The sequence below is a fragment of the Mesitornis unicolor genome, unplaced genomic scaffold (genome assembly GCF_000695765.1).
Source record: "Mesitornis unicolor isolate BGI_N332 unplaced genomic scaffold, ASM69576v1 scaffold53806, whole genome shotgun sequence".
NCBI classification, from domain to species: domain Eukaryota; kingdom Metazoa; phylum Chordata; class Aves; order Mesitornithiformes; family Mesitornithidae; genus Mesitornis; species Mesitornis unicolor.
Window position 1 is genome coordinate 1 of NW_010194041.1, and position 13,656 is coordinate 13,656.

General features: G+C 44.3%; 1 protein-coding gene across 1 annotated transcript; it reads left to right on the plus strand.

Moving 5' to 3' along the window:
• Nucleotides 1-4,437: 4,437 nt before the first annotated feature.
• Nucleotides 4,438-8,222, plus strand: GPR149 (G protein-coupled receptor 149; the record flags this gene model as incomplete). The annotated part of the gene is made up of 3 exons (XM_010187646.1): nt 4,438-5,406; nt 6,435-6,627; nt 7,765-8,222. Coding segments are annotated over exons 1-3 (1,620 nt in total), but the record flags the coding sequence as incomplete, so codon positions are not given.
• Between the last annotated feature and the right edge of the window lie 5,434 nt (nt 8,223-13,656).

Consider the following 13,656-nt stretch of genomic DNA (forward strand, 5'->3'; position numbering starts at 1 on the left):
ATCACCAAGGCTGTGCTCCCTTTTAACTCTGAAGGCAAGAGGTGACTGTACCACTACTCCAAGGAAACCAGTCGAATCCTGACTGTGGTCACGGGGTGGATTGTGTGGCAGATGCACCCACCCTACTAAAGACCCAACAAAAGACAGTGCTAAAGTTTCTGGCCCTGGCGGTGCCAGGACTGCCTCCCCCCCTCACAGCTCATGTCTGGTCCACACAGTGGGGGTCAAAGGAGGGAAAGTTGGGGTCCTCCGCCAGTAGGGGCTGACACGACCAAGTATTGACCACAGAGCAGATTCGACCAGGCTATAAATGGGGCCCCACCGGAGGACTCATTGGAGTCGGTCCTCCTCGGAGCAGTGGGTCTGCAGTCGGGGACTCTCCCCTTGAGTTGGGACGCCACTTAAGGTAACTTCTCGAGATTGAGAGCCCTCCCTTTTTGGTGAGTGAGTGAGTGCACATTTTGGATTGTTTGGCCAAAACTTAAGAATTCTTAACTCAGCTGTGTCTGGTAATATTCCCAACCAGCATATCGGACCTGTATTTGTTAAATGTCAGTGGGATGTTGTCTTGGTGAATGAAGTTTTGTCTGCTTCATTTCAGTTGCAGATTAAAGCTTGTTTGAGTTCATTATTTGTGTGCGTGTAGCCATTTTGGTGCGATTCTGTGACACTTAGCAAAGAGATTTCACACCACGATAAAGAATATATATCTGTATTGGAAGGGACAGAATTTTTATTAGGAACCTCTCATAATTCAGGAGGCTTAGTGCAGAGGAGAAAGGGAACAGGTAGTAAGGGTCTTAATATACAAATTCATGCCTGCCTTGACACAGTGATACCAAGGACACGGCAGCAGACAAAGGTGTCTTTTTCTCTCTCTTGGTTTCTACAAGATCATTACCCATGACATCTTGGCAGTGCTGTATTATTCCATTCTAGCACTGGTTTTTTAGAAAATTTTGGGAAAAGGGGGGTCATACTGACACTGTACCTCTCTGCTTGCCTACTTGTCCTTGCCTCCTCCAGCCCTGGTTCAGGCTGCTGACAAATTTCGGGGAAATCTGGGACTGAAATAGCAACTGCACAGAGAGTGTCCCTGTAAGTTTTGAAAGACTGCAGTATCAACTGATCCTTTAGAAGAGATCATAGAATTCAGTGCAGATTCATTTGAATGAATCACATGAGGTGTTTCAGAGCTTAGACCTTGCTGGGCATGCAAGTGGACTACCTGGAAGCACAGCTCTGCGGAAAATCACGCTTCTCTTGGTAGAATTGCTTGTTTCTTACTACAACCAAATTCTCTTTTTCATTTTAAGATGAAACTGATCTTTCTGTACATGTTTTATCTGAAATTATCAGTCATGTTAAAGAAAGAGAAATAAGAGGGGAAGCTGCTTGAGTTCATTGCTCCTGAGATCTTTGATTTATAACTATGAAATGATGAGAGGAAAGAACATTTCCCATGTTGTAAGTTCTGGTAAAAACTGCCACAGAGATCAGCAAGGTGCAGTTCATGTAATAAAATACATTCTGCAGGAGGAGAAACTGGTGTGAGTAATATGTCATCTGCCTTGAACAGTGTATGGTGATAAATAAAAGTTACTTTCTTCTTAAAAACGCTGAAGAGCATTTCATTCCAAACACAAAGGGAAGGTACAGAATGGGCTGTGCTTACCAAAGTGTCCAAAAACCTACAGAGAGGTGTAGAGGCTGTAGATGCACAGCCAATATAGCAAGGTCAGAAAAGTATGTGGAGAGGGAACTTTCAGGAAACTTGTGGTCGATAACTGCCATCAGGGCTATTGGACATCCAGTGTAGTTATAATAATTCAGGATACAGGAGAAAAAATTTCCCAAGTAGGGAAAATAAATTTCCCAAGGATCATTAAAATTGTTTCTAAACACCCAGCAGTAATGAAGATTACACAGGCGATGGAAACAGGGGATTTGAGAATGAAAGTAACTGCTCATATATCGGGAAGCACTAGGACATGGCAGGATGAATGGGGCTGGTTTCCTACATCCAGGTTAATTGCCATTTCAGCTGAAGCTTTCCTTATGTTTGGAGTATTTATAAAGTCCCTGCTTTGTGTTCAGTGGTTCCCAGTGAAGAGGGAACTTTGCTGGTGCCTGTACCTTATCTGGGGAGCCTACTGGGATCTGTCTGCTCTGATCAGCTGCTCATTTTCATAACACTTGTGGGAACTTAATAGCTTTAACACCACCAAATGGAGATGAAAATGATCATTTTGTCAGTAAGAATTGAGGGATGGGGAGCAGAAGAGAGGGACATGCATAGGCAAATACCCACACTTGGGCAGCATGCACATGTGTTTCCTGAGGAAGCCAGGCTAAAAAATAACGATCTAAACAAGGGTGAATGATGCTTTTTTCCCTTCTTATCTCCTGACTGTACTTCTGACCAGGCTGACACTGTTAATCTTAAGATTTAGAACACTGTCCTTAATTTAAAGTTGACTTGCAGGGGCAGAGTTGACTGTGATTTGTAAATAGAAGAAAATGAGCCCTGGCCTTTAGTTGGCACAGCACAGATTAACAATCAATAGCCCAGCAGGACAGATAAATCATGAAAGCCAAGTCAAATCCTGTACAGTGAAAGGCCAGATGGATGGTCCAGTGCCAGGACTATGCCTCATGTGGAAGGCAGGATGGATGCTCCCTCTTTTGCATATTTCTGATGTGAAGGTTGACAGTTGGTCCTGATAAATAGTGCAGAAGCCTCAAAACAGAGGCAGCTGCAATGTGAACAGGAGAACGGAGAGGCAAAGGCTGCGTAGGAGGAGCGGGGCTTTACAACAGGTTCTACAGCTTTATGGGGGATACTGGAAGACTGGAAGACCCAGCCTGTTTGGGGGCAGCTTGGAAATCAGAATTGAAGGAGGGGTTTTTCAGATAAGTTGTCATTGCCCTTTGCTCTCATCCTTGCATTGTGGACTCCTGTCACATAATACAGCTGTGGCCATGTGTTCCCCTCCACTGCCTGTCCCCTGGGGCTTCAGCACCTGGGAATTGCGGCCCCCAACCCTACCCTGCCCTTGGGCAAACACCCGGGCAATCCAGCTGCTGGCTTGGTACAGCTGATGTGCTCCAAAGTGGGTAGGATTGAGCATGGATCAGGTTGTTAATAACACAGATTTCCAACTCAGGGGATTTGTAATGTTACCCAGACCAGCGAGTAATTGCAGCAGCCTTACAACATTACCCTTAATCAGGAAATATTTGTCCTGCATCCGCATTGAACTAAGTGGTGCCACAAAGAAAAGAGAGGCAGAGTCTTCCAAGAAGATTGCACTGAACCTGTCTGGCCACTTAACATCTGGGTCTGGGAAATTTTATCAGCTTATGAGTTTCACCAGTATTGCACTTTCTTAGGAGAAAACATCTATAATGTGCCAGAATGCCCTTGGCTGTGATTCTGTCCATGTGTTCAGCTGGAGCAGACAGTCAGCATTTAGTGCGGCTCAGATTTGAATCATGCGGAGAATTAAAGTTTTATAAAGCAGGATGAGCAGGCAGCACCTGGGTCTCGTGTGTGGCAGGTCTCTGTCACTACTGACAGGCTGTCACTGCATAACTGTGCCGTTGGTGTCCCTGTGCAGTGTGCACGCACACAGCACGCTTGGGTTGGGAGCAGGAGCACAGAGACAGAGCAGACATCCCTCATCTGTCCTCTTCATAAAAGGCTTCTGCGGCTTTTCCCCGTGCTAGGCGTGGAGAACAGAAGTGTGAAGAAGGAAAGCAGCACTCCAGCTCGCAATGCACACCCGCGAAGCAGCCACGGGCTTTACGGGAATGACATTTACAGCTGACATCAGATACGAGTATTTGCGTTGGGTTTCAGTGTCGGCACCGGAGGTGTGGCTTAGCAGAGATACTGTTTCGATCCTCTGATCCAGCTGAAAGGCGGCTCTGGCTGCGAAGATGCTCGCTCCCCTCGGCTCTGCCATCCTGCCTGCGTCTGACTCCTCCCTCCTGCAGCCCAGCACAGAGCAGGGTGACTCCAGCAGCCGCTCGTTCCTACTGTGTTTCTCCCCGAGCTACTAGAGCTTGAACACACCTGATATCCTGCCTTCGTGTCAACCGAACTCGTGAGTAAGGCACATTGCCTGATATCTGTCGCAAGTGATTGGCATGTTATTACCTTAAGAGCTTAAATTAACCATCTTCCATTACGGAAAGGATTGTGAAGAACTGCATTTTTCTCAGCACCTTTGATACTCCGTTGTTGCCTGATTTTTCGAGCACATGAGTTGTTCTGGTTATCAGGGGTGCTTTCACCTGAATATTTCTTCATCGGATGTCACAGAAGAGTCTGGGAACAAAGAAACTTGTGATGTGGAGCTAACAGTGCTGGTTGCAGCTAGTGAAAACTTGCAGAGTCAGTGAGAAGGCAAAGAAAGAAATTTGCCAAGGACAATGTCAGTAATGCTTAGTAATTTGTCACTCAATAGGACAAGCTTCTTCACTGAAAATCATAGCATTATGGACAAGCCTAGCGAGCAGAGAACTTTGAATGTCTTTCTATTCTGCTTGACTTTTATCATTGCCTTCACAGCACTTCTGGGCAGCATTTATTCACTAGTTTCCCTGCTGCAAATGCAAACCAGAACCACAGTTTCAATGATTGTGACCTCTTTGTCAATAGATGATTTGATTAGCATTGTGCCAGTGATTATTTTCATGCTCACCCAGTGGTCAAGCGATGTCCTCCCCCAGCCTCTGTGCACCACATCAGCACTTATATATTTATTCCAGGGCATTTCCAGCAACCTGAAAGGGTCTCTTATAGTTTCTTACAACTTCTACACCCTCAACAAAACTGAGACAACGAGCTGCAGCACTTCCAAACGACGAGTGAGCGTGGTATGGGCCATCCTCACCATTTGGATTGTCAGTTTGCTGCTCTGCATTTTGCCCCTCTGTGGTTGGGGCAAGTACATCCCCACCTCCTGGGGCTGCTTCACCGACTGTGCCAGTTCCTACATCTTGTTTTTATTTATCGTCTACTCACTGTGCTTTTGCCTTCTCATGGTGCTGTCTGTCCCTCTAACTTACCAGCTGCTGTGCTCAGATGGGCAACAGATACTACACACTGATTACCAGGAGATCTCCCAAGGTTACATCACCCCTGGGACACCTGCGGGCTGCAGCACTGCCACCCCATCCCTGTCACCAGTAGAGCCCGTGGATAAAACCCTGAAGAATTTCCAAAATGTGTGTCCAAGCTTGGAGGTGGTTTTTAGGAAGGGTGTGGCTGAAAGCAGTGCCCTCGAGCCCCGTTGTGTGAACAGCATACAGAGCAGGAGCTGCACGGTTGGCTTTGCCCAGAAGCGGTTCTCACTGATTCTCGCATTGACAAAAGTCATTCTCTGGCTTCCCATGATGGTAAATCTCAGATTGCTTTACTTTGTCATGTTTGCTTACATTTAAATGGGGTGTGAGTTGGCATGCCATGTACTGAAATAGCTGAACAGCCGCCATTGCAGTTGTTCCTTACAGTGTAGTTTGCGCCAGCAAAAGTGCTTTTAAGCAGGTCTGTGTCACTACATGAATTTAAGTGGCTTTCAGCAGGCTTCGCAGAGCGTGATTCATCAGTGTGTTACTCTATCATCACATCATTTGTAGCACTTGAATACAGGGATAATAAGGTTCACCCTTTTGTATTGCCAGCTGTCTGACAAGCATTTGTACAGCGCTATGGAGTCTGTGCATCATACTGTGCTCTTCTGCCCCTCCTGACAGCTGGGAGCTACATCCTTTGCCAGACTGGTTAAAAATTAGGAGTTTGTTAGGAAAATGAGGTTTGCTTGCATCTTTGTCATCTCTGTAGCATTGGAAAGAGAGTGGGGAAGTGGGAGGGGGTGCTGCCCTTGTGCATGAAGAAGTGTATTTGGGAACTGGCACCTTCATGTGTATTAGAAAGGCTGTTGAGAGCTGGGCACATGGGGCTGAGCAGTGCAATCCCTGTCCGCATGATGTGCACCTGAGCTTCCCCCAAGGGAAATAGAGCGTTACAGAGCATCTGCAGCACAGCCCTGCATGATGCTGAGTCCTCTCGACTGTTCCCCATTGGCAGTTGGTGTTCCTCAGTACTATGGGGTTCCTCAGTACCATGTGAAAGAGACCAAGCACTCTCTTCTGAGTTGCTTGGCTCATGAGTTGCTTGTTTGAATCGTGCTCAGGCAGCGATGTTTAGCTTAAGCAAGGGTTTAGCTGAGAAATGCAGAATGAGAAGAGCCTCTGTCAGTGTGTTTGCTCCATTCCGTTAGAAAGAAAATTGTTAGGCTCAGCGAGCACTGATGACAACCTGTGTCTTGTACTTGTGTCATATTCATAGTGAGATGTTCTGTTTATTCCTGGAAGTCTCTCATGTGCCTGAAGCGATTTACATTTCAAAGTGCTCTGCCTTTCAGATACAAATGGTTGTCCAGCACATCACTGGTTTTCAAAGCCTTTCATTTGAGACACTCAGCTTCCTGCTGCCTCTGCTGGCTGCCACAGTCACCCCGGTGTTTGTCCTGTCTGAACACTGGATCTACTTGCCCTGTGGCTGTATCATTAATTGCAGGAGGGATTCGTATGCAGTGCCTTCAGAAGAACTCAAAAGTGAGTATGGGAGGGTGGTGAGCGGGAGTGTAGCTTGTGAGGACAGAAAGTTAGTGTCAGCAACAGTGCTTTGTACTGCTTGAAATCATTTACCTGAATTATATAGACATTATTCAGAACCATAAAAGAGACTCACAACATTCATGTAAGACAGCTGGATGGAAATAGCAGATACTGAGACACAGCAGCTTGGCTGATTTTCCCAGGTCGCAGTTGGATCTTTTAGCAGAGTCGAACAAACTCTGAGTCCTAGTTTCAATTCCCTTTCCTACCCTGGGAAAAATGTATCTGTGAAAATCTGACTTTTAATAATCATGGGCTATGCTAGATATGTTTAATGTCATGGTGGAAAAAAAACCCATGCTAATTGTAAGCAAATTATAAGGAGGAGAGGAGCTATTGTTTGTACACCTGCACTGTAGCTGCTAACCAGAAATCACAGCAACACCAAAAAGTGAATAGTGAAGGACATGATTTATGGAAGGGGCCTGTGTTTCATGCTGCTTGTTGAAAGCTGAGAACCTCCTACACAGTTTTTGCCTAAAATTATTGCCCTACCTGTTTATAAAGCTTACCCTGGTGTAAGATCATGCCAGACCTTCACTAGTAATCTTCCCAGAATATTCTGAAGCCCTCTTTTTGCTCTGGGCCTCCATGTAAAACCAGCTGGAGGAATCCTTGCATATGCTGCCTGCTACAGTCGGTCTCTGCTGTTACACAACTTTTGTTCTTTCCATAAAGAACTTGATCTTGTGATAATACTTAGTCAGGGAAACAGAAGACAAAGGAAAAAGAAGTATTACAATATTTAAATATTTTCTTCTTGTGTGTATCCGATAAAACGTCATATATTGTGTAGTTTTGAAAATGGCAGATAATCTACCAGTTTCTGGGAATCCATTAACTTTGGAATGTATAATTTCTGAATTCATTAAGAAGGCAGCATAATAACATACCATCTGAAAAGACTTTCTTCTCAGCAATTAATTCTTTTTATGGATAGAAAATTGTCTGTTTATATCAATAGTTAAATAATTTATTTCATGTTCTAGAATGTAATTTTCTTTGTCTATGCAATCTCATTTTTCTTCTTGGTTTTGACTCTTTTAATATGATGTTTCTTCCCTTTCTGCTCAGCCAAAAGTAGGAGCTTCAAATTCAACCTGTCATTCCAGCAAGGTTATGGAATCTACAGAATCTCCCATGAAAACCGCCACCACCATGATGACGATGGTGAACCCACGTCCTGTCACAACTTGATGAGCTACGCCTGCCACAACTCCAAAGAATCCAGACGTGGGAGCGGCGATGCCCCCAGCTCCGGGACGGCATCGTTCAGCACCACGGCCCCGGCGGACAGCTCCCGGGGCGCGTCGGTGGGGGCCTGTGCCGGGCAGGACCCGGGGCCAGGGGGGAGCAACGGCCACCCCCTTCCCGACAAACCGGGAGCCCTTCAGAGAGAGGAGGGCAGAAATTTTGAGAAGGCGACTTTTTCTGAAGGCTCAGAAAGGCGGTTGTCCCATGAGGAAAGCCATAAACCTGAACTCACAGACTGGGAGTGGTGCAGGAGTAAATCAGAGAGGACCCCTCGCCAGGTAAAATTTAAATTTGCCCATATTTTTTTCTGATAACAAGAATTTCCTTACCAAAAAAAAAAAGACTAATTTTTACTTATATTGGAATTAGTATTGGTCCTGTGGGTAGTGTAGTTACTTTTACTAAAACTCATACTTAGCATTGTATATTTGAGTAACCACACATCTATTTGCAGACTCTGATCCAGCAATAATTTCTCACTTGTTTTCTTAATCATGAGTTTTTATTTATTATTATTATTATTTTGTGTGCACCTGCATGATCTGTGCATGGTAAGAATTCAGTACGGATTATGTTCATTCATAGGAATAATTCATAGGAATTTTCTCTAAAAGACTCCAAAAGATTACATTTTCAAGAGGAGTATTTCCAAGCATCCAAGTATTTCAAGGAGTATTTCCAAGCATCTGGTGACCTTTTTTGTAATGCTTACATTTTGGGTAGGGGAAAAAAGACAACTGCAAAACCAAACGGTAAGTCCACAGAGAAATGCAGATTTCAATCTGGGCACAAAGATTCCTATTAGATTCAAACAAAAAGATTCCAAATATTATATTGTTCATTCCTTTCCTTTAGATTGTGAGCACTTATTGGGAAGAAGAAATTCTGAGAAATTTGTTAGTTTTCAGGTCCGAGCTCAGAGAGAAAAGTGCAGGTGGAGTCTTAATGCATGAGCGCTTCAATGGAAAGACTTGTTGAAAGTGTCTCATCTTGCATAGTTCTTTGCACAGAGGCTCTGGTTCTGCTCCCTCAGGTTTGCTGTGTGCTGTATTGAATCCAACAGAGCTTTTCACAGCTTGGGAAGAAACTATTCTGTGAGTCTATGATAAAACAAAGAACACTAAAGTATTTTTAAAAATACTACTATTTATGTAATAAATAGTAATACTATTGGAGGTTGGGTTTTCTTTTTATTTGAGTAAGCTTCAGGAGCTTTTGTAGTATGTGGCAAAATTACTGCTTTTCTTCTGCTGTATTTGCACAGTAAGAAGTTCATATTGGCCATAGGAAAAGCATATCTTTAGCTTTTCTCTAGGATTGCGATATTGAGAGAAAACAAGACCATGTCTGAGGAGTGAACAAAAACTTAATTGAAAACTTAAGTGCTCAGGAGGCTGATTCTATATCTAGGGCAAGCTGTTACTGTGCCATGTGGAAGCAGTTACTCTCCCTGTGTCCTTCAGTGGTCACAGAAGCCGATGTACCAGTTGTCTAACCCCTTGTGTGCCATGTACATTTTGGTTAATAAAGTCAGTATGTCATCAGTAGGTTCATCATTAACTGTGGATTTTCTTGCAGTAGTTTCCAGACAGTGTTTAAAAAGTGTATTTTAAAAATTCCTTTTCCCATCTCCTGTGGCTGCCATTTCCAATTGCTGGACCTGTAACTTCCATTACAGCAGGTACCAGCATTTGTTTGTGAAGCAGCTGGCAATGAGTTCAGGTGGATGGCTTTATTGGCCCTGAGACTTTTTATGTCACTTTTGGACATTCCTTTTCACTACTTGCATTACAAGGAATCCCAATTCATCCTTTTCTGACATTTCCCATGTTACAACCCAGTGTGCAGTTGCAGGCATTCAGGCTCCTATGGTTTAAAGTTCAAGGCTTCTGAGTTACAGCTCTCACTGCTTCTGACATTCAGGATGAGCTGCCAGAGCTTCCAGCACTGACATTTGCTTTGCTGCAGGAAAAGGGCAGAATGTGGAACTCCAGCAAGCTTTGTAAAAAGAGCTTCAATGCATTTCTCAGATGTATGTTGGATGAAAGATAAATTTGGCCTGAAAATTAAATAAGTTGAAAGGCAACCCTTTTATTTATCCTGTCTGGAAGTTCCTAAGTACTCAAGAAAAGTCACTTTCTCCTCATCACTCTCCATTTCTCACCTTTGTTAAAAAGGAGTCTTTCTGCAGCTTTTATTTGCCATGTACTCTGTCTAATTTGTCAATTAAACCAGCCAACTGGGGAGAAGGTACCAAACCTAACAAAGAAGTGAATGATTATCCTAATAGGATAAAAGTTCCTAACCTTCAGTATTTTCAGACTATAAATGCTTGATCACAAAAATAAACTCTCTTATTAGAGTAATTCCAGCTTTCTTTTCAATAAGCAGAACTTCTAACAGCCTTCAGTAAGAAGAATAGCAATGACATGAGGATTTTCAGATTGGCTGTTAAGTGATGTGGTAAATGTGTCCTTAGGTCCTGAATTTCCCATAGCAAAAGGCATAGCTGCTCAGCATGAGAACTCCAGAAAACCATAATCTCAGTCCTTCTGCACATACTTGTTGAAAAAGGGACAGTGAGTTGGCTTATGGAAAGTCAGAATGCATTTTCCTCACATGAAAATTCTTTTATAATTTCTGTTGTTCTACCTCATTTGAAAGCTTTTGAAATTCAGAGTTCCCATGGTAGCCCCAAGGGCAGCGGAGTTGGGGTGCTTTGTGTCTCTGATGCTGGTTTTGGGGTTCCCCCTCCTGTCGTTGTGCCTCTGTGCTCCTTTATGTCCACGGAGGGGATCTTTTACTCACACAACCAAACAATTTGCAACAAAATGGAGAGCACTGCAGTAATCAAATCTAGAAAATAGGTGCAGCTTGTCCCATACAGGTTTAATGGTGGTAGAGGAGACTTGTATGGACAGACAAAGCAAACTTTTATTATAAATTATAATAATGTGATTGGGCTAAAGGATACAAATCAGAATATTTACTGCACAGTGTAAGTGCTGTAGCAACTACTTATTAATTGGCATTTACTAGATATAAAACAATAACTAAAGCAATATTTTAAAGCTAGCTTAATTAATGAATCGGCACATCACTCTGAGAGGTTACCGTCTCTCTGTTGCCTGGCAGGTTTTGTCACCAGAGAGCTGGTGCTGAGATCTTGCAGATCTTTGCATCTTCTCCTTACTCAGAACTGGGGTGAAAACAGAGTAAAGCAGGACTGGAGAGGGAAAGTTCAGCCACACAAGTGAATAGTTTAGAGTGAAAGGGCTTCATGTCTGCTCTCCAAAACCACTGAAATAGTGCTGGTCACATGCAATACAAGTCAAGAAAGATCCGTCATCTTTTTTTAGCCTTCTTTCTTGAGGAGTGTCTAATATACTATATACCTTTTTTTTAGTGCAGATTTTTTTTAGTTTTAGTTCCAGTTCCTCACCCAGCCTGGTGCTGTTAGTCAGTTCTAGCAACTGCACAGCAGCTGCTCTTCAAGCTTTTAACAGACCACAAGAGAAGTTACCGCAAGAGCAGGGTATGAAGTGTTGTGGTTTCCATATCCAGAAACATCCATAAGTGCAGACTGTATTTTCCCTTCTACTTCCCAACAAAACCTCTGATTATTTTGCAATACAGCTGTTACAAGCTCTGCCTATACTGGCACTACTTTAAAGTTCTCTGCAGTTTTTTGCAGGCTGCCATCAACAAGAATTGACCAAATCTCGTAGAAATTAGTTGGTCCCTTGCCTGATCATAGCCACTGCTGAGAGTTGATCGTAGTTCTGGTCTTAAATAAATTCAGGTTACATGAGGAGCTGATGCAGTGGGTTGAGTTTTACTCCTGTGACTTTATGCTACTCACAATCTGCTGGTTCCTCCTGAAACCCAGACCAGGTGATACAAACCCTGAGGTACTGCAAGTGGAGGTCTAGGCTTGGGGAACTGTGTTGTCTCTCATACATTCGCTCTCTGCCAGAGAGGATAACAGTGTGTGGAGCAGCAGCTCTGCTGTGTCCGGTGCTCCCAGAGCCCAGGGGAGGGAACCGCGGGCTGAACTGGAGATGGGGGTCTGCTTGCTCAGCCAAATCCTCTTGAGAACATAGAGGGAAAGTGCAACTTAGCTCTGTCCTGCATATCAGCTGGAGAAACTCTACTGAGGTCTCCACAAGTCAAGTTGGGGAAAAACAGATATAGCCCAGCAGCACTGACTGCTACTGCTGGCTGTAGTCCCCGGTCATGGCACAGTTACAATATCCAGCAAACTAAAGTTCATTCTGGTTCTGGATGACAGCAGAGCCTTTGCCTGCCAGTTGCCTGGTTAGAGCCAGTTTTGTCTTCACTTTCTGGAAGGAGCCCAATGCCAGTGCCACAGAACGCCAGCAGAGATGCAGTGTTTGTTGTTACTATTTTGTTGCATGGGCTGGCAGTGCATCGGGTGGAACAGGAGGAAACATCTGATCAGTGCGGCTGAGCCCGAGGCAGACTTTGGGTGTTTCCCTGCCAGGACCTCAGTGCTGGAGCTGTGGGGCAGCAGAGCTGGGCTGGGGACAGTGGGGGCTGTTCCTGAGTGATAGGAGAGAGGACATCTACAAGAGCTGGGAAGGCAAGGGAAGGTGCAGCTGCTCTTGTAGGCTACGGCAGTAAATCCGTCTTTGAACCCCTTTGTAAATGCATTTATCCATTCTGTATCATGGGCCTAAAGAAATGCATCAATTTCCTTGGCTTGTATAGGGCCTTTCTGCTGGTTTTCTTTGATTTCCATAGCCAGAGCCTGACACATTGCTCCACTGCAGAAGTACCATGAGTGGCAGTACAGCTGTTTCGGCAGGACACTGGTGGCAGCAGAAAGGGACATCACAACGTGGCTCCCTATGACTGAGAAGCAAGTGGAAGGAGCAACATGGCATAATAAGTGTAAAGCACATCAATGAGGACGTATATTTCTTTAATACTGGTTTATTATAAGCCTTTGGATTGATGTACCTTCCTGCATGTCAATAAGTGAAGTGGTGAAAAATGTCATTTATTCCACCCTTCCCTCCAAGCTCCTTCCTACCATGTCATGTCCACTTTTTCTTTCTTTCTTTAGCACTTTCCAGTAAATTTGCTCAGCCCTTTCACCTAAAAGCTGTGCTTTTGCCTCTGTTTCAACCTGGGGAAAATGAGCATAAAAATAAAGCATCCATAAATCCTGCCTTGCTGCTGAGGTAGTGCATGGCAGAGGCTGTGCTGATGAGATGAAGGCAGAGGTGGGAATGCTGCGTGCAGTGCTGTGCACTAAATTGCAGCATTTACAGGCAAAAATATCCTCTTGGGCTGCATCCTGGGGGTAGGGCCATAGCTGTGTTTTCCCATTAGCACTAATGGAAGAGGCTGAAGCACTTGCCGTGCTCTGGAAATGTGCCCCCAAATCTTTCTCTCCTCTAAAGCCGTCTTGTGCGCTCTCACCCAGCTCTGCTTCTGTAGCAGGAGGTGTTTACCGGTACTAAGTGGTTGTAGTCCCATGCATGCTGGTGCTCATATGTGCTCTTCTCTCAGTTACAAAAAATGTTCAAGTTCCTATTTTGCTACCCCCAAACTTTCAGTGTATTGGGAAGATTGACCCTGTGTGTATATAACCTCTTAATAGTAAAAAAACCAACCCTCTGAGGCAAAGGACTTGCAGAAATCTGACTGAATTTTGGGTGATCACAGAATCACAGAATCGCTCGG